At 46.9% G+C, this 21008-nt stretch overlaps 1 protein-coding gene across 1 annotated transcript in view; it reads right to left on the reverse strand.

Annotated features, from left to right (window-relative positions):
* Positions 1-811: 811 nt before the first annotated feature.
* The window catches only part of Adamts16 (ADAM metallopeptidase with thrombospondin type 1 motif 16), a 116096-nt gene continuing 95899 nt past the window's right edge, over positions 812-21008 (reverse strand). Inside the window, 5 exon segments of the mRNA XM_036207144.1 lie at positions 812-927; positions 2319-2466; positions 9133-9357; positions 11719-11913; positions 12013-12214. Coding sequence (XP_036063037.1) covers positions 812-927; positions 2319-2466; positions 9133-9357; positions 11719-11913; positions 12013-12214 — 886 coding nt within the window.

Consider the following 21008-nt stretch of genomic DNA (forward strand, 5'->3'; position numbering starts at 1 on the left):
GCCTAGGGCTTAACACCACCAGCACATCAGCCACTTGACTGACGTCTGTTACTGGGGATCCTGTCTTTCCAGGGACACCTAGATATTAGTGTCACCTGTACTTCTGATCCCCCATTTAAAACAGACCAGAACAACACTGAGAAGTGGGTTGAAATAGGAACTCACTGTAAATAACCAAGAAATAAAGTATCAAGGTTGCTCCTCCAGCCCAGAGGTTTGGAAGTACAGAAAGCACCTTAGTGGGAATTTTGGTTTTCCATTTCCAAGTATGTGAATCCTAAATCAGAGTCCCCAGCAGGTACCAGCTTTTGGAGCCACTGGGGTAGGAGAGAGCTATTACCCTCTTGCCCTTCAGTGTTCACAGAACTTTCATGATGATAGTGGGGTCTCCGAGGTAGGAGGGAGGCCGGTGTGCTGGATGGTAAAGGCTGTGCACATTTTTCTGATTACTTGCCCTTCTCTTTCTAGAAACACATCCAGCATTTGCTAAGTTATGCCTGTCTTTGGCATATGGGGGAAAGCTGCCTCCTGCAAACTATAACACAGGCCCTCCCGTCCATGTGCAGGAGATCAACCAGCAGGACCCTACTTTCCCACCTAACTGGAGAACAGAACATGTCTTTGTAGGTGCAGGTATGTGTTCCAATACTCAGAAACACATGGATGCACTTTGAGTCAAAATCCCAACAGTCCTTCTTCTTCCAGCTCCTGTCTTCTCGGATGCATCCCAATGCACACTGCACAGCTCTCTGGTCTGGCCTCTCTCTGCTGTCCTCGGGGGCATCTTCTGTCTGCTGGTGCTGGTCCCAGCTTACATGTTGGACTAGGAGCAAGTGTTGCAGCACTGCTTACTGTAGACCCTGTGGCTGCACATGCCATGCTGAGGTACCAGATAGCACCAGTGGAAGAGGTCTTTGCAGAAGGTATCTAGAAACAAGCACATTGCGTGTCAGCTCGAGGCTCCTATGGGCAGCACTGGACTCGGCTGCACAAAGAAAAGTGAATTTGTGATGGCTCTCCTCCAGGCTGGTTGTTGTGTGAATGAGAAATGTCCCCAATAGACTCTTTTGTTGTGGAATGTTTGGGAGTCGAGACTGACTGGAAAAAGGGGACCATAAGGGGCAGGTCTTGAAGTTGCATAGCTGGACCCTCACTTTCTTTCCCTTCTCTGCTTTCTGACAGTGGATACAATATGACCAGCTACCTCACACTCCTGCCACCATCTCCCTGACCCCCGCCACCAGGACTATATCCCTTGGAACTATCAACCAAAGAAAATCGCTAAGTCCATAAAGATGCTGCCTGTCAGGCATTTGGTCACAGCAATGAGGTGTAAACAGGGTCTGCAGGGCCTTGTTTTCATAAAACCCGCCCTACGAAACTGGGTTCCTCTGGTGCTAAATACATGGATGCAACTCTTGCTGTGGATATCGCTCTGTGTAAATAAAGTTCTGATTGACCAGTGGCCAGGCAGGAAGTATAGGCGGGACAAGGAAGAGGAGAAGGCGGGGCCAACAGGAAGGCTGGGAGGGGACACTTCCAGCCGCTGCCATGAGAAGCAACACGTAAAGATACCGGTAAGCCACAAGCCATGTGGCAAAGTATAGACTAACAGAAATGGGCTAAATATAAGAGTAAGAGCTAGACAATGGTAGGCCTGAGCTAATGGCCAAGCAGTTTAAATAATATAAGTGTCTGTATGATTATTTTATACGTGGGTTGTGGGACCGCAGGGGCTTGGTGGAACCTGGAGAGAGAAGCTCTCCATCAACAAACTCCCTGTCCAGGAAGGATGTATAAAACATGGATACTGAATGCCAAGTGCCTAACTCTCATGGTGGGTCCAGCTACTAGCCTTACTCCCAGGCAATCTGGCCTAAGATTCAGCCCAGGCAGCCAAGGCATTAGGCTCGGCAATTGCCTAAGGTACCTTATGCATACACAAGGATAGCTTTTAGAGTCTACCCAAGGAGTAAGGAAGTTTTGTGTATTTCAAGGGAACTTTTCTTAAAATTGTCTTTCCGAATACCACAAACGGCATATAAAAAGAGGTAAGCCTATGCTTTTGAAGGGGCAGACACATCACAAATGGCTCTGTCCCTTCTGGGGTGGGATGAGGGTGGCAGGGAGAGCATTGTGACAGTTTCATTGTAAAGTAGAGGAGGTAAGAAGAAGAAAAGACTATTACAGACACAAGGTCCCAACTCCAGGGTGCTCCAGCCAGCACCCCATCTCCCAGGATCTTCTAACGGACGTTTCCAGGAGTATGACATCACCACCTGAATCTCCAGGCCCACCTGAGGGGCTCTGGCACTTACCTCTCTTCTCTGCAATAGGGCAGAAATGAGTGTTACAGGCCAAGGAGGTCTCTGGTTTCTGGTGCGGGATGCAATCCGAGGCTGGCTGTCCCCCCAGCAAACACTGCACGGTTCTCCTCTGCACGCCACCCCCACAGCTGGCTGTGCACTGCAAAGGCAAAGCACACTGGTTACACGCAGCCAGGATGTGAGCACAAGCTTATCCACTGGCATGTCCGCTTGTCAGAGGGCTGTGTCATACACCAAAGTGACAGTAATGGGGACGAAGATTCCTGAAGTGAGGTGCCCTGTACCAGAGCACCACAAACCGGCCCACAATATGGCTACCCCATGATGTGGCTGCTGTCTTACCCTTCTTGAGGACCAAGAGAAGACAGCCTTGGTCTGTCAGGATGCACTCAGGTGGGGATTTGATACTGCAGCCTTGATTAAGGTTTCCTGGGATCAGCATGTTGAGGCAGAACACTCTTGCTAAAGGCATCAGTGTATTGCATAAGAACACAAGAATCTGTGGATTTGCCTAGGAGCTCCTCAAATTACAGACAGTGTGAAAAATGAGAATACTCAGATCCTGTCTCCAGGGAAGTGATCACACTTTACTCTTACGTTTTAAAAAAAATCAAGGAAGTTTTCTCCCACATCATTTGGTTTCTGTTGAAGGTATTTCAGAAAACTTGCTGATTGACACTGAGGCCAATGCCAGGTATTGTCTCACCTGTGTGGGGCTTTGTCTTGAACCAGACCTTCTCATGCCCATGGTGCAGAAACTCTAGTGCCCCTTCCCTACTCTCTTTTACCCTGAAGGAAACCATATCCAGGATTAACTGCAGATATGAACCTCTGTCTTGAATGTTCTTGGATGAGTCACTGAGGGTCTGATGGACCCAGGGAGCTAGTGCCTGCAGGAGGCTACCAGGTTGGTTTCTAATGGCATGAGGGGACAGTGTCTTTTGGGTCAAGACACCTTCATTGAGAATCCTGGGGAGCCTCAGAGGTGTTAAGACCAGACCCTTTTGGACCCCAGCATGCCAGCCAGGAGTTCCTTGAGTTAGGGCATCCTGTCTCAGCGCTCTAGGCAGAATTAACACAGGCAGAATGGAGAGAGAGAGCCAAATAGATCCTGTTCACTAGCTGTCAAGATGCACATTCCATGAAAACTGCGTAGGAACCATCTGACACCAGCCATGCACAAAAATGTAAGGATGAGCAGCTAGACTGACAGAGGAACTTTAATGGGCCTGTGGAGATTAATCTACCCAAGAAAGAAAACAGCACAAGTCTAGAATGAATTGTATAAGGCGTGTTTACACAAGACTGGTGGTTCAAGTATGTCAAGAATGTGGGCAATTAAAAGGACACCTGGAAGAAGATGAGGTCAGTTCTCAGTTGGGATGTCCTGATGTGTGGCAGACAAATGGACCAGTTGTTTACCTTGCAGGAATCATTCTGTGAAAAACTGGGACACACATGACTCACTGGTGTTGCTCGCACACACTTTCAAGGCGGAGTCCCACCGCAGGGAACTGGACCATCAGGCAAGGACCAACTCACCCACCCAAAGCAGCATGCCAGTGTCCGCCAACTGGATACTGAGCTTATCCTGCCTGCCTGCCACCCTCAGAGACTTCAGAGTGATCTCAGATTCCCCAAGTCTAGTGTCACACCAGATGAATCACCTTCCCATCTCCAGTGAGGAGAGAAATTGGACACACAGAGTACTGGGAATCTGAAGCTGAAGGAATCGCTTTTGTTCATGTCTTCCTCTTCTGGTAAGGCATGGTCGTGCCTGGAGCCCATGTCTGGAACATTTCCTAGGACTGTACTCCTTTATTTCAAGATCAGAATTAGTGAAAGTCAACCATAGCTCAGTTTCAACTTGTAACCATGGCAACCAGAACAAGCAACGCAGTGGGCAGATACACGTTTTATTTCTGAATTGCCAGGGTCAGATGGGTCAACAGATGTTTCCCACTGTGCATCATACTTCTGACACTGCAAAAGCTCAGTTCAGCCCTTTATTCTTTGTTTTGTGCATGTCAGGCCCCCCACTCAGCTCATGGGCTATTAAGAGCTCTTGGGATGTAGGTGAATAGGACCAAGCCAGCAATGGGCCTGGTCTCACTGGGGACATCTGAAGCCATTTCTATCCACCTGCCTCTCATCATCCTTTAAGCAGAACCTTTTTCTGTTCAGCTGAGGATTCTGTTACTGTTCAGTTGAGGATTCTACTCAGAGTGACAACGAGATGTGTCTAACCTTATGACACAGCTATGTAGCATCTTCTACAAGACTCACCCTTGTGAACTGCTCAACTGAACTTCAAAAAAATAGTTATAAAAATCTCCTCATGTTTTGTATACATTTATGATTCTGAGTTATACTGCATTCACAGCTGTCCTCTGCTAGCTGAGGGCCACAGATTGGACACAGTTCACAGTTTCAAAGCCATTCATGTGCGGTTTGGTGTGCTTTGCCACGGATTTTGTTAATGAACACATATCAATCACGTATCACCCCTGTACCAGGTAATGTTCTAGGTACTTGATACTTGGTGTTGAAAACAAGTGACTCAGCACCTGGCCTCAGAGTACTTGAAGAAGCCGCTGGCCAGAGTATGGTCCTGAGCCACGCAGTGCCAGCAGCCGTGGAAGCTCAGGCCTTCTGCAGTGCCAGCTTCGGCACCCTCACCCCCAGGCTCTCCACCACCACCACCCTGCTTCAAGCTTGGCAGCATTCCTGGTGATTCAGAAACTCTGGTTTAGAGAGTCTGAGACTGCTTCATGAGAAGAAAAGCATATTTATGTAAGAAACAGTCTCTCAAATCCTCAACATTCACAATTTTCCACATTACACAGGAAGAAAAAAGATACTTGGCTCAACATGTTGGAAATGTTTTCAATTGATAAAGATTGCAATATACAAGGAGATGAAAAGAAAATATGAAGGTTAAAAATGTGTATTCTTTTTCTTTCCAGGACAGGGAATTATGAAATTGTTTATCAATTACACAAACCCAGTGGCTTCAAACTCAGCTGCATATTTAGGATTTTTATCACAGAGTTCTTGTTGGGTCTTCCATTTACAAACGGACAAGAAGCACCTGGAGCCCTTGGAGCAGGCAGTTTGAGGGCTGAAAAGCAGGGAGATGGCAGAGGCCAGGAGAAGACACTGAGGTGGCAGGAGCCAGGAGAAGGCAGTGGAAGACCAGGGCCTAGGAGCCTCAGTTGGCTGCTTGCTGTGGACGAGTCAATGTCAGCAGCTTTGAAAGAAAAAAATGTTCAATGGAGAGTCTAGAACCTCAAAGCTTCACCATCTTCCTGCAGTTTCTCAGGAAAGAATGCTCAACAGAGAGTCTAGAACCTCAAAGCTTGGCCATCTTCCTGTAGTTTCTCAGACTTTTGCTGAGCAATCTGCTTGTGGTGCAGACAGCCTGCTGCTTGGTAACCTTGTTCTATATCAGATGAGCTGATACCACACAGCCACCTGCTGCAGACACCTGTACAAACCTCTTGGTCTGGTGGTTTCATGCTGGACCTGTGGCTCTCACATTGGAACCAGTTGGAGAACTCAGTACAATAGATCACTACCCAAGAACTCTTTGAAAGACTTTTGCCCAGTTCTGGAGATTGGATGGGACAAGGAGGCACCGTCTTGTCCAGGAAGATGGTCTTCTTGCAGTTCTAGGTTGAAATTAATGTCTCTAGTCTGGGAACGTTTCCTTTCTCAATAAGAAGACCACCACACTAAATCCACACAGTCAGGGAGACTGCAGATGGGGTTACATCTACTCCTGTCTTGACAGACTAACTGAAGACATTTGCTGACCACTCCTTACTCAAAACTGTCTCCCTTTCTGCTTCTCAGACTTCAGAATGCTTCTGGATCAGAAGTGATCTTGATGTTTGAGAGATCAACAATTAATTCATACTCGAGAGGTACTAGATGCTAGAAGAGGCAAGAAGGATTACTCACTTCGTCAGTGAGGACACTAAATAGGTGCATCACAAATAGTAGTGTCTGCTTTGAGAACTTTTGGATGTAATGAAAGCAAGCCTGCCTCTTTGTAACACTGCTCTTTCTGGAACATGGTAGTTGCTAATCCCCCAGGAAGGATGGGTGTTTAGCTGATGGATTCCATTGAATTTGTAGGACCACAGAGATGGAGACCATGGGCTTCATACAGTGCAAAGCTCAGCCCTCACATACAAAGGACAATAGATACAGAAGCACACACACCCAAGTGATGGGGACAAAGGGTCCACTCTGCTACCTTTCTTCTCTAGAACTTCTGTTGAGAGGGACCATTAAGTCTGTCACTTAATGTAGTTTCTTCCTTTCCAAATCCAGAGCATTTCCCATGGCCATGGAGATGACAGGCCAATGCTCTTCAGAATGGAATTGCACAAACTTCAATGGCTTTACTCATAACAACTTCTGATATAATTAAGGATGGGGTTGTGCAAAGTCATTCAGCATAGATTGTGGATTATTCATCAATAGCTCTAAGCTGGTCCTTATTTTTGCATGCCCCACTTAGAGCTTTGGGAGATGAGAGCAGATGAGTGACTGCATTGTGTGTATAGCAGCATCCAGCTGTAATCTTTGTGCATCTATCTGTACTCTGTGCATGTTCCTCCTCCTTCTCTCTCTCTCTCTCTCTCTCTCTCTCTCTCTCTCTCTCTCTCTCTCTCTCTCTCTCTCTGCAGTTTTTATGATCTCAGTCATAGTTGTCATCAGTGGAAGCCAACAGTGTCATTTGTGACACAGCTGCTGACCCCTCAAAGTCAATGTCCTTCCCAAATAACCTGTACTGTCCTAGTGAAGTGGCCCTGCCCTGCCAACCTTTGACACACTCATCTCTAACATGTGAAGTGAGAAGGGTCCAACAGGTGATCACATTGAAGCTGTTCCCAGACCTCACAGCATGGGAACCAGTAGATCCTCAGTACACATGACTGAAATGATTTAGGTCAACCTTATACCACAGTGCACCATGAAATGAGAAGATAAACAAAGCTATTTGAGTCTGAAGAGACCCCAGATAGCAAATCACCACAATGTCCTTTAACTGGGACAAGAATAAGCCTGTCTGCAGTGGAGGGTCAGCCAGGCACAGACCATCCATTACTACCTGAAAAATTTCCAGCCTGAAAAATTTCCACAGTTTATGTGCAGGGTCAAGGGTACATATGCTTAAGGCAAATATACCCCATGAATTATTGCTTGCTCTATAAAGGTTATGATATTGAATCAGCAAGGGAATCTCAGTGGATATAAACTGGAGTCAGTTGATACAAATGACTCATTAGACAGATTAGGCATTTCAGACCTACTGAAGCTATTGAAGAGGTATGCTAAGTTTTAGGTTTGGGTTTAAGAAAAGTATTGTTAAAGCTTTATATGCTCCGAGAGAAGAGACTCAGACTGGAGAGAGTTGGTCACTGTTGACATGGACCATCTGGGTTGGTCAACTCCACCAATCACTTGGGTCACATGACCACAAGCCCTGTCTAGTTTTAGGGCTTTGACTAAAAATCTATTCCTACAGTCATTTCCTCCCCAGAACAAAGTGTGAAGACTGACACTGCTTTACTTGTAGTGAGCAGTGGTTTGCCTAGCTCTTAAATCCTTATAAACTTACCTACATCAAAATAGGTACTAGTCTTTGGAACTAGGTAGGTGGTCATCAGATTGAGATGTTAACCACAGCCACTTGTTGAGGTTTAACTGTGAAATACTCACAGGATTGTGAGACAACCTTATAGGATCAGGTGCTTTAACATTTGGTCTTCAGCAGATGGCACTGTTTTTGGAGGCTGTGGGAGTTTTGAGAGGTAGGACCTAGCTAAAGGAAGTGGGGCATGGGCCTGTGGGGTGGGGTCTTGAGATGTGTGCCTTTCTCTGGCTACTAGAACAGAGAGACATGAAAGGACTATGCTGAGCAGGTGGCTGGAGGTATATCACTTGTATGCAGGCCTCAGCAGTTCTAGGGTCTGAGTTTACCCAATCTGACAGCACTAATATCAAGCAGTAAGAAAGGGGGCAGGGCATAGATGAGTGACAGGTACCCAGAAACCAGGGCCTGAGAAACAGAAGCCCACAGGACTAAGCTTCTGGGAAGTCAAGCAGAAACAAGACAAGGAAGGAAGGCAAGCCAAAACAGTCACAGTAGAGGTGAGGTAGTGGATAAGTTTGGACCCTTTAGGGTCCAAACAACCTCTTTGCAGAGGGTGCCTAAGACCATTTGCATATCATATATTTACATTACAATTCATAACAATAGCAAAATTATAGTTATGAAGTAGTAATGACAATAATTTTATGGTTGGGGGTCATAACATTATGAGGAACTGTATTAAGGAGTCACAGAATTAGGAAGATTAAGAACCACTGTACTAGAGGAACCCTGTATATCCTCAGCTGAGGCTGATGCTCCAAGGGCCCAGGCACCACATGAAAATCCCCATCTCATTTTCATAGCTACTTGGTTAGCTATAAACTAACAACTGCTGATTTATTATAGATCTCATAGTTTTTCCATTCACACCCATCTCTGGGGATCTCTGCCCAGGTTTTACCAAGAGTATTACATTTCCTTACACTTGATGGCATAAACATTTGCAATGATACACAGGGGCCCAATAATGTTCAGCAACATGTGGAGTCCATCCTCAGCATGCCACACCCTCCCTTCAGGGGCCACCCACATGTGAGAGAGAAAGGCCAGGAGGGCTCAATGAGCTTTAGGGAATATACTCAGACAGAAAGCTGCCCCCTTCCCAATGTATGCCAGCCACCAGCATCAATGTCTTACCTGAGACCAGGGTGAGGCAAACCAGCTGCCTCTTGGGAGACCTGCAGCAGCATACAGAGGGTGCTTGGGACAGGGAAACAGGCCACAGGCACGTTCCAGTTCCAGGTCTGGCTTTGGCAGATGCAAGCACTTCTTGGAGGCCAGCTCTCGGTACTTTCCAGAGATGTACTTCTCAGCACACCTGAGAACTCTCTGCTGTGTACCCCTCTCGCATGTCACAGAGCACTGTAAAGAAGAGGGCAAAGAAGGGTCTTTGAGTGAACTCTGTGGCCCAAGTGTTCCCTGATGATACCAACTTTAACTTACATGAATATAGACACTTTTTGGCTTGGGTCTGGGCATTTAAAAAAAGGCATGTGTAATACCCAACATTAAAGTCAGTAAGGAGGATTTGAGGTAGAGTACTGTGGCACAGTAACTCCCAGCACTGTGGCGCTGAAGCAGGAGGATGGCAAACTTAAAACCCTATCTCAGAACAAAACCAGAAACAATAGATCATAGAAGCATGGAATTATGGACAATAAATAGGGGAGGTGCAGACAGAAACCTCATGGGGCTGATTCTGAGGACACTTTTACTGAGAAATTTAAATGTTGGGCTGTCACTGATAACAACATTAGAAAAATATTATGAACAAAGATATGTAGTGAGTCACAGCTCCCTGTATCGCCCCCACACCTCCTCTACAGCCACAATATGGGCCCTTAGAGTATTCCAGGGTTCATAAACCTCCCCTAGAAACTTGAGTGGTTCCTGGAAAGGAAGCAACCAGGCATAGGGGGTGCAAGCATTTGCTTCCTCTGGGCTGCATGCTAAGCTCCAGTGGTCCCTTCTCCCTGGCTCCTGCGTGAGCGGAGAGGCCCTGGACAGACTGGTAAGTGGACAGAGGAGGCTGAAGCATCTGCTAAGCAGAAATGGCATGTGAAGCAACATCCTCTACACCTCAGGCAGTGCTGGTGTCTGCAGTAGGGACCCCAGCTCTGAGAGATAATGCTGACTTTTACTGGGGTAGACAGGCAATGGTGGATAGCCCAGGACCATTGGTCCAAGCTGCCAACAGGGGATCTAAGGGAGCAGAAGTGCTCACACTCACTTGTTGGCTTCCAAGTGCCTTCTGTTTTTTCTCTTTTTGTTTAGTTTTTTTGTTTTGTTTTGTTTTTCAAGACAGGGTTTCTCTGTGTAGTTCTGCGCCTTTCCTGGAACTCACTCTAGCCCAGGCAGGCCTGGAGCTCACAGAGATCTTCCTGCCTCTGCCTCCTGAGTGCTGGGATTAAAGGCAAGCACCACCACCATCCGGCCCAAGTGCCTTTTGTGTCCCTACATCCTAGACAGAGTTCCCAATAGAAGACTATTCTATGCTGCCTATTGAGTATGGCACAGAGATGAGCTATGGTATATGTGTGTAAGTCTGTATGTGTAAGTGTGTGTTTGTGTTTGTGCATTACAGGGTGTGTGTATACATATTCTCTATGCATGTGTGCTGCATGTGTGTATATGTGTGTGTATATATCATATATATGTACATATATAGCATGTGTATGTTCATACACACACACATACACACACACACATATTGTGCGCGGTGTTTTAAATTCCACATCAAGAATTTTGTCCCTGGAAAGAGCCCATAAACTATGCAGCCTATGCCTCCTCTGTCTAGACATGCAGCTCAGATGTTTGCCCAATAGATTCAGCTTTTCTAGTAAAGATGGAAATCCATCCAGTGTCACTCATCCATTTGCTCTGGGTGACTTCGAACCTGTGCACTTGCCCAGCAGTGGTGAGCTTCCTGTACGCAATGGACAGTGCTGCACTTAGTTTTCATTGACAAACAGTATCTCAGGAAGATGCAAACCCTTGGGGGTCGTCTTCCTTCCTAAATAAGGCACTGCTCAAGGGGTGTGGAGCAATTGGGCATCTTTGGCCCTGCCCTGAGAAGCATGAGCAGAAACAGTTAGTGGCTGTCTTTCCCAGATACCATGGGGAGGTAGAGGTTTGGTCTGGGTGAACAGTATACCCTTGGCTGGTGTGGAAAGATTTCTGAGGCTCCTTTGGCCTCACTTAGGCCAAAGCTAGTCAGGAAACATCTATACTCCAAGCTCAGATCTCCCTGACTAGTCCTTCTTTGGGGTCCGCACATCTCCAAGCAGTATGAGTGGGGACATGCCCTTCATTTTCCACCATGTTGTCATTGGCTACACAGCCAGTGGTTCAGCACATGCAACCCAAGACATTTCTACAAACAGGAGTTGGCTGCCCATGGAGACTGTCTTCAGAAATGAGTTCTGGGCTTTCTGAATCCACATATTTTCTCCCTGATCTGCACAAGGCTTGAAAAAGGCTACTGATGTTCTTTGGTTAGCGGTGTCATTGTGAGGGGGGATTGGGCCTGAAGGGAGGTCAGAGCAGGGAGAAAATATGTTCAGTTTCCTATGCTGTTGGTCTGTTACCTCCCTCAGTCATGGCCTCAGATCACCTGCTTCACTGGCCTTGGGCAGTGTGAGAAGACACACTGAATGTAGAGTAGCAGAAGCAAAGCAGGAGAGAAGAGGCTGACCCCATTCTGAGGGGATCCCATGACCATACCTGAGACCAAGCGGACACCAGCCACTGCAGCTTCTTGTGCTTGTGGCAGCGCTTGAGCAGGCAGACTTCCTGGGTCCTCGGCTTGGGTTCTGAAGTACAGGCGGTGTCGTGCAGCAGCCGGGCTCTGGCTGAGGGGTTGGTACTCTTACAGGCCACTGCTCTCTTCCGCCACCCCTTCCCACAGGTCCGTGAGCACTGAATAAGAGAGCAAATAAGCAAAACGTACAGAAAAGGCAGGAAAACTTCCGTAGTGTTTGATCCAGCCACCGCCCCTTCTCAGTCCCACCCGCTCACCTCTGTCCAGGGCCCGGTGCTCCAAGCAGGTGGGCAGCTTTGAGAATTGCAGGCTTGGCGGCTGGAGGGTGTAGGCTGTGGACATAGGCTGGCTGAGATGGGCTCTTCCCGGTAGTGTGCCCTCCGTGTGCACTGCACAGGCCTGCTCTGAGTGCCCCCGCCACATGTCTGGCTGCATATGCTCCAGTTTCCTACAGACCAGCTGGTAGGGGACACAGAAGCCTATAGTGAGTAAGGGATGGTGTCAAGGCTCCAAGTCAATAGATCTGCGTGCATGTGTTGACAAGTGGCCCATGGGTTTTCAGTGACTCCTTACACAGAGAGGCCATTTCTGCCCATGCGTCACCGGTGCTGGATATGTCTCTCAAACTTAAGTGGGAATCTGGTTTCCCTATATTAGCAAATAATCCACCTTAGAACAGATCTCTGATCTCCCTCTAAACCTTTTTTGTTATAAAATTAGAAAGCTTCAATCACACCCCCAATAAAAGACCTTTGTGCTTACACCCACCCGGCTTCAACAGTCACCAGTTCACACCTGGCCTTAACTTAACTATGTCACATTTGCATGCAAAACTCAGATGCAGCTATTTCTATATAACATTTACATGCAAATCTCAGACAGGGATTTCTATGTGCATTCCTTGAAGATTCAAATTCTTTGTGATTTATAAACATAACCACAGACAGTACCATGATGATATCTAACACGTTATGGTTCTTAATGTGTGTATGGGGGTAAGATGTGGAGGAGCTGGAGGGGGTAGGGGATGATCAAAATACATTGTATGAATAAATGATGTTCTCAAAGGACCAATTTACTTCCAGTCAGTGACAGGAGCTACTTCCTTACCTTCCTTAGTTCCTACAGCCTGCTCCCCTGCCCCTGCTCATAGGATTTTGAGACTGTGTCTCTATCGTTCCTGTCACTTAGTAGTTGGATAATTCAGATTTGGTTTGACTTTCCCTGTAGTCACTCAAGACTTCAGACCCTTTTGATAGGGTGTTGTGACATCTCATCATCTTTTCAGTTTCTTCACAGTGTGTTCTCCCAAAGCTACACTGTGGATTCCCTCTCTGGTTTTAAAAGCATCCTTGTTAATGAATGTGCTGGCTGGAGATGGGAGATGGAATGGAGGTGGGTCCAAGTTCAGGCCAGTGGTGCCCTGCTAGGTATGAGCTAAGCTTGGGTAGGACTTCACAGCCTTGTGTAGGAGGGCTTCATGGCCATGATGTTCAACCAATACAGGGGACCATGAGGACACTCATTTCAGCATGGACATGATGCTCAACCAATACAGGGGACCATGAGGATATACACTTTGGCATGGCTATGATGCTCAACCAGTACAGGGGTTCTGGGGACACACACTGTAGTGTGACCACAATGCTCAGCCAGTATAGGCTGTCCTCCTCTGGAGGACACACACTGCAGTGTGGCCATGATGCTCAGCAAGTACAGAGGCCATGAGGACACACACTGTAGTGGAAGGGGGGATTTTTGCTCATTAAACTCTCTTTGGTCTAGCTTGGGACTCCTTTGATTGTCTTTAGACTAAGGTGGTAAATCTGAAAGGAGAGGAAGCTGACAATACTTCCTGGGAAAAGGAATCACCCACTCTTGGTTGCATCAGGGTGTTTGTGCTTAGTTTTATTTTGGAGAAGCCTTATGTTGTTTTATTCCTGGAAAGATTCCATTACATGCTGAAGCAAATTGTAAAATCCCTGTCATTTTAAAACATATAAGAAGAAAACACACAAGGGCTCTAGCAACTGGTCCCATGTCAACTGTGGCAACGCTTCAGATTCTCAGTATCAGCGAGAGGAGTGATTTTTATTATACGCTAAACAAATCCATGGCACATCCTTCTGGTGAGGGACTGTTGTCTGCTGCTGTGGTGTGATGGCTCTGCCTGTGGATCCTCTTGGCTGCTCCTTGGCCACCTCAGTGTGCTTTCATGTTGTCTTTTTATATTTTCCCATTTCTTAGGTTTGCTCTCAGCCTTGCAGCCTTATAAATGGTAATTGGTGTCCACGCTGGGGCTGTGAAAGACATCTTGGCCGCTCACGGGCTTTCCACACCTCCTCCCTAAGTCTCCTGTCTCCACCACCTCAAGCCACTCCAACTGGGTTGATCTGTTCTCTACCCATCTCCCTTAACTGCAAGTCATTAAGAAAAGCCTTCTGAACAGGGATCATGCAGATTGCTTCTGCAAGTGCCAAGTGTCTGTTTTGCTTCAAAGAGAGCTCAGGGGAAATGCCTTCACTCCAGCTTAGAAAAGAGTTGCAGTCCATACTGTTCCCCTGCTGCTGCCTGAGGGAGGGTTCCCCATGCAGGAGCAAACCTCGTTCACCAGCTGACTAGGGACCACAGCAAAGACTGCTTTGTTTCATTCGCCTGTGTCTACCAGTAGAAACAAGAAGTCTGCTCTTCCTCAGACAGTCAGGGTTCCCAGGCAGGATATGGGTACACACAGCCTCCCTCCACTGTGGAGGCTCCCTCACAGGGCCTACATGTGTGGATCTTACCATGACTGTGAGTCGTAGAGAGAGTTGCTTGCTCTTAGACTGTAAGTTATGTCCTTCAGATCGTTTGCTCCACATTTAGCATCTGTACTGGTCAACAGCTGCTAAGGTTTGGATCTGGACTGTTCCTCAAAGGCCAGGGTATTGAAAACTTGGTGCCAGTCCTTGGTGCTACTGTGATGCAGGACACGTTGAGAAGTGAGACCTTGTGATGGAATGGTCACTGGGGCATGTCCCTGAAAGAGATGCTGGTACTCCAGACCCTTCTGGTCTGTTGTCTGCTTCTGTGTCCCTGTGAGGGAGCAGCTCTCTCAGCTTCACATTCCTGCTAGGATGTGATGTTTTCCCATAAGGCCATGCAACAGTGTAGCCAGCTGTAGAGACCTCCCAAACTGTGAACCAGAGTTACTCTTTCTCCTTTCCAGTTGACTCATCCCCAGCATTGCCATAGTAACAGAGAGCTAATTGACACACCAAGCATTAGATGTGTCTCAATTAAACCCCCACCCCCGGCACCTCACCATCCAGTCCAATTTTAAAGACAAAACTAGCATGTGTCTTTATCCTGTCAACTGTTGTCTTGTTGGCATTTCAAAGTCGGGCATTCTGTTCTGTGTTTCCTAGGTTGACTCTCAGTGGATGCTCTTAGATGTAGTAAACATGGGAATGATGAACTCACAACACACCTGTAAGGAGCTCTGGTGAGAGTTATGTGCTCACAGATAGCTGTCATCTGACAGATGGGGGCACAGAGGACAGTCACCATCTAGAGGATTTAGCATTTGTCACCAGGTCAGTCTCTTGCAACCTGGCTTTCACACTTAATAGCATCTGTCCCAGAACTCAGGTTCCTTCTTAGTAAGCTATCTTCTTTACATTTGTAAGTGAGCCCCAATGAGCTCTACGATACCCTCCACCCAGTGCACACACACCCCTCAGCATTTAGCCGTTTCCAGCTGCTTCCATGGTCTGAGAGAATGGGTGCTAGTCATGTTCCGAAGCCACATAAACCTCATTTTCATGTGTAAGTCATTTGAGATCCACCACCCTTTTCAAATGAAATGTTGTAAATATGACAATTCACATTCAGCAATAAACATGGGCACTTAGAAGTGGCTGCCCTTCCACAAGACAAAGTAAGTTTAGTTACAGCACAAGCAGACTATACACTGGCTGGGGTCGGAGGATGGAGGATGTACAGGAGGCAGGTGGCCAAGGCCCTGTAGCTCTCCCTTCTTATAGGTGATGAGAATTTAGGATTGATCTCTGCCACAGGTATTTTGTCACCATCTCTCCACACCAGCCCCCCAAACAAGTTCCAGCTTGTAGGTGCCAGAGGGCCTGTTAGGTAAGCAGATGCATAAGTGTGAGCTGTGGGACCAGGTGCACAGGCATGGCAGACTGTTATAGTCTTGGGCATGTGCCAATCTCTTGAACAATGCACCCAGAATCAATGCACCCAGAATCCCCAGGTTCTTTTAACATGTAGCAAGCACCAAAAACAAAGAAGTCATGGTGCAGCATGGCTGGTGCATGCTCTCCTACCTTCTCTGTCAGAGGTGGTTTACACAAATGACAGACATACACTGATCAGCAGGTATGGCCTTCTTTTGTCACCTGTGACATGCATGCCCTTCTAGGAGTTCATGCAGTGTCTAGCTCTAGGTCAGAACAGAAAGCCCGCTCCTGACAAATGGCTGGCAAGGGGCAAGTGCCGGCAGCCAAGCCCTCCCTGGCACCTTAAGGATTTCCACTTAGCAGTTACTTCATTTTCTTTAGCTTCTAAAAGTTGGACCACTTTTTTTCCTTTGTAGAGCTGAAGGAGAGATTTATAATGAGCCAGACCCAGACCCAGAATTGTTCTCATGTCTAGATGCGGGATTTCTCTGCTGAAGCGTGCAAAGCCAGACATCAAAAGCTTGCTCCGAAGGAGTCACTGTGGTGTTAATTTTATAAACTGTGGGGAGCCAAAGGCGTGTAAAGGTTCACTTATCAGAGGCCAAAATGCTATTTTTTTTAACCAGATTTTCTTTTCTTACTGTCCTGTCATTGCACATTACTTTACAAATAATCAGTAAGGACCACAGAGCTTCATTTATGCAGGTAAAGACAAGGAGGAGAGAATTCTGGGAGATACACAAACAGCAGGTTGACCTCCATGTTCTGGATGTCTCAGTTCATCCAGGTTCTAACAAAAGCTGTCCATCTGAGTACTTTCTGCAGAACACTGGGCTGTGGCAGTGACCTTCTCATGATGCCTTGGAGGGACTGATTAAGTCCTGAGTGAAGGTGGAGTCATGGTTCCTGGGAAGTCTGCCCTCCATGCAGTTTCCACCAGGAATGGGCAAAGAAAGGGTGTGTTTGATCCTGATATGGCAGCAGAAGCAGTTCCTGTTCACCAGCTTTTCTCCGAGGAAGTTTAGCCTAAGAGGTCTGGTGGCCAACACAAGAGTGAAATGAAACAGGAACAGGCAGTGGTCTCAGTCCCAGACTCTGTCCCCAGACAGAACCAAGGTCCACATTTGCCCTTGTTCTGTTGGGAATAACTAGAGTTTCCTGCGTTCAAATTTCAGTTTGTGGCAACAACTCTGTAGCACTGATTCTAATTGGTCTTGTTAATGAAAACCCAGAGTCAGATCTTAGGGTGAAAGCTGAAGGATCAGAGAGAAAGGGCAGCCACGCACTAGTTCTTACTTTACATAGTCCTCGGCTGACAGGGATCTGAGTTCCTGGCTCCTCCCGTCTTATATTCCTCGCTCTGTCCAGCCATATCACTTCCTGTCCTATTGCTCTAGTGCTGGGATTAAAGGCCTGAGACCCACTGCCTGGGTCTGTGCTAACTAGTGACTGGCTTTGCCCTCTGACCTTCAGGCAAGCTTTGTTTGTTAGAGCATACACAAAGTATCACCACACAACTTCCTTTGAGCTACTGCAGAGGAGGAAGCTACTCCTTAGGTACTTGGGTCTGCAAGGTCCTTTGCTTAGGATGTCCTCTGGGAACCTAGCCACCTTTGTGCTTTGGTGGAAGTCTATATGCCTCCTGGTGTCAAAGCAAAACCACCTGGGAAGTTAGGGGAAATTGTCCCCAATAGTTTATTTCTCCAAGTCTCTCAGACAATCCACCTTGGGAAGTAGCCAAGAAACATCCCCACTGCTTGGAAAAGGCAGGCTGAGGCAGGGGGGATGTTCAGAGCTGAGGACTGGCCCAGGTGACCCAAACTGTACTTACACCATCCTGCACTGAAGCACACAAGCACTTTCTCACTGGCAGGCTCTTATAGTATCCTTTCATGTTTCTCTGTCAGTAGAGAGCCACTCAGATGGGAATCTGTCTTGGTGGTTCCCTGTGCCTGCTGTATTCTTCCCAAGACATCAGCCATATGGCCTGGGTGGTCTCCTCCCTGCCCATGAGCTCACATTGGCCTCTTTAGAAGGTGGTGTGTACTCACACTGAATGGAGGTATCCACTCCCTGAGACTTCACCCTGAGGGAGTTCTCTGGACCAGCTCACCACTGAAGTACCATCCTGGAGATGCCAAGCTTGCCCTTGGATGCCCACAGCCCTTTGCTGTCACATTTGTCTTTTGGGTTCCATCCATCCTGCTGCGTCAGCCTTTAAAACCTGTTTATGCCAACTGGTCTTGTCACTGGAACTATGTAATGTAATTAGGTTTGGTGTAACTTTGTGAAACATGAGCATGAAAAAAGAGGCTTGTTTCTAAGAAAATGAACTTGGATCTCGGGAATGACTCAGTAAAGACCAGTCATTAAGTGGGACTGCTGTCAAATTAGGTGTGGCTGAAGAAAAACATGGAGAAAAATGAAAAAAAAAATCTGAAGAGATTTTGCTCTGAGATGAGTGGGGTGAGTTCACTCATTTCAAAAACTCAAACTCAAAACCTGGTGCTCTGAGCTTGGAGGTGGATCCTTATTCATCAAAAGGGTTGGGCCATTAATTAAGAAACTCGGCAAATGACACTGTTACGGATCTCAAATGAAAATAAATATTCAAGACCCCTGGCTATCCTGTAAATTCACTGATTTTTAAAAAACAGTGGGTAGAAAGACCTTGTCTTGATGACTTCTGACCATCCATGCAGAATTCCTGCTTATGAGTAACTTCCTTCAGTAGTCAGTGGCCCATCTCCACTCCTGCTACCTGTGCAGGACCCTGCATTGAAGATGGACACTGGCCACTGTCCCCTCAACCACAGTCACTGTTCCACTCCCCAGCAAAACTCTTCACTGCAGCCGTGAGGTGTCATGCTATCTCATGCCTTCACTTTACTTAGCTGAGTAGATACTGTCCCCAGGGGAGCCCACGGGCCTTTGCCTATGGACCAGGCAGCATACCTAGCCAGACAGACTTTGAGCAAGCCTATGGGAATGACAGCCACATAGAACTGGCAGCATTAAGATGGGCTGCATGGGCCCCCAAGGTGACAGCATGGTGAATTCAGTGTGGCAGAGACAAGTCTTAGAGAACCAAGGACTAGAGAGGATGAGAGTGTGGCAGTGATGGCTGTGGGGAGTCGGAGGCCTTAGATAGTATTTGGGAGTCTAGACAATGATGGTGGGGAGACAGACTGGACAGCATCTAGAGAAAGGCTCTGTGTCTGTGGGAAGGATCAGAAGAAACAGTGCCACTGGAGATGATGGGCTCAAAGGATGTTACTGTGACTGTGGACAAGGTGCTGGTGGCAGGTTCCTCACCGATGTGGCTCATGCCAACTGTCCACAGAGCACATGCTCCAGAATTGGCTTTTGTACCATCACCTTTGTGGAACTCACAGGTTGAAGAAAATGCAAAGTCTCACACATTGACAGTCTCCACCAACCGAGCACAAACATGAAGCTGTTATGGGTGAAGCATCATGGTAGTCCTTACAGTTTCCTTTTGGGTTCACCATAGCAAACTTGTGCTGCGGAGAACACATTTCCCCTATAGATACAGAAATCCCCCAGGTTGTAACCATGTGCCAAGAGGATTGTGCTAATCAATGCCTGTCTTTGCTCCTGACCTTGCATACATTGCTGCCCATCTGGGTTCTGAACACAGGGGTAGTGTGCTGTGGGATAGAAAAATGACCCTGGGTCATGATGTCTGGGTTCAAATCTCTGCTCCTCTTCCTTGGGAGCCTTTTAGAAAATCATGAACATCCATATATGTATCATCATCTGTAGACTGGAGTTCATCCTAACACAACCCCTCCCCATGCAGTGTTTAGAAGAAAGGAGCTGGCATACAGCAGGAGCTACTGAACCATGAGCTGCAGTTCTCATGGAGGCACCCATCCTCTCTTTTTCATCCTTCCCTTGGCCCTTATCCTTAGCCCTTATCCAGAAAAGTGAGCATGCTCCTATGTGGTACACAGGACTCAATAAACCCAGTCCCTTATCAACTTCATACACAAACAAAAAGATAAAACTATGTTTCATATTGCATTACTTATAAGTATGTTTTTGGAAAATCTTTGAAAGGCCATTAAAAGAATGGCCAATCAACATGAATTATTTTTAAGCCAAAAATAACCACAGAGACATGAATACTGGTTGTATAGCATCTTCCCATTTTCCTGTCACATATAAAGTAATAAAGAGAACATTATTCTGCAGGAATATTCAGTCTGTCACCAATACTGTAAATTTTAAAATTCTACAAGTGAGAGGAAGGAAAAGAATGAATGAAGAAAGAAAACCAGGTGCATCAATGCCTTTCCAAAGAGGAAGAAGTAATTCACTGAACTAGAAATACCAGAAAGATCTGCAAAAGTGCCCTCCATCTCTGCTGGAAGAGTGTGTCCCAGAGCTCATGCAGATGAGTGAGCATAGAAAAGAAGCGTCTGTGAGTAGCTCTCCTGAATCCTGTGCTTCATAGAGAAAACATAACCAAGTAGTTGAACAGCTTCCAGAAGAAGCTGCAGAGACCCACCGAGTCAAGAAATGAGAAGCCTGGGCTATTTTGTGTTATTTTAGCCAGCACCATTAGATGCTCCCAAAGACGATGAGGTCTTTCTTCCTCTTGTTCACCCTCACACCCATAGGCAATGGGGTCCCCCAGGCATCTTATTTGCTGGCCAGGGAATATAGGTGAACACTATCTATACAAACATGAACTTGCATGCTACCTAGGTGTGACAATTCCTCATCTAAGATGCTTCATCGCTTGGGAGCTTTCCTATCCTAGGATGTGCCATGTTCCTAGCTGAGGAGAGATGCCACCCCAATTGTTCAGAAGATGAATCTGCTAATGAACACATCATATAAATCACCCTAAAAGATGCCCATGAGACTTTGCTGAGCATCCTAGCATCCAAGGCTTGGGAAAGAGCATCTGATGCAGATACAACGCTTCCCGTGAAGACACTCACACTGAGGGATGAGGTCACCTGGCCTGAGGGAGGCAAATATCCTACCAAAAGGGCCAGACAATAAAAGGTTCAGTTTAGAGATCCATCTGGGAAGCAGAG

This window comes from Onychomys torridus, chromosome 15 (genome assembly GCF_903995425.1).
Source record: "Onychomys torridus chromosome 15, mOncTor1.1, whole genome shotgun sequence".
In the NCBI taxonomy this organism is placed as follows: Eukaryota; Metazoa; Chordata; class Mammalia; order Rodentia; family Cricetidae; genus Onychomys; species Onychomys torridus.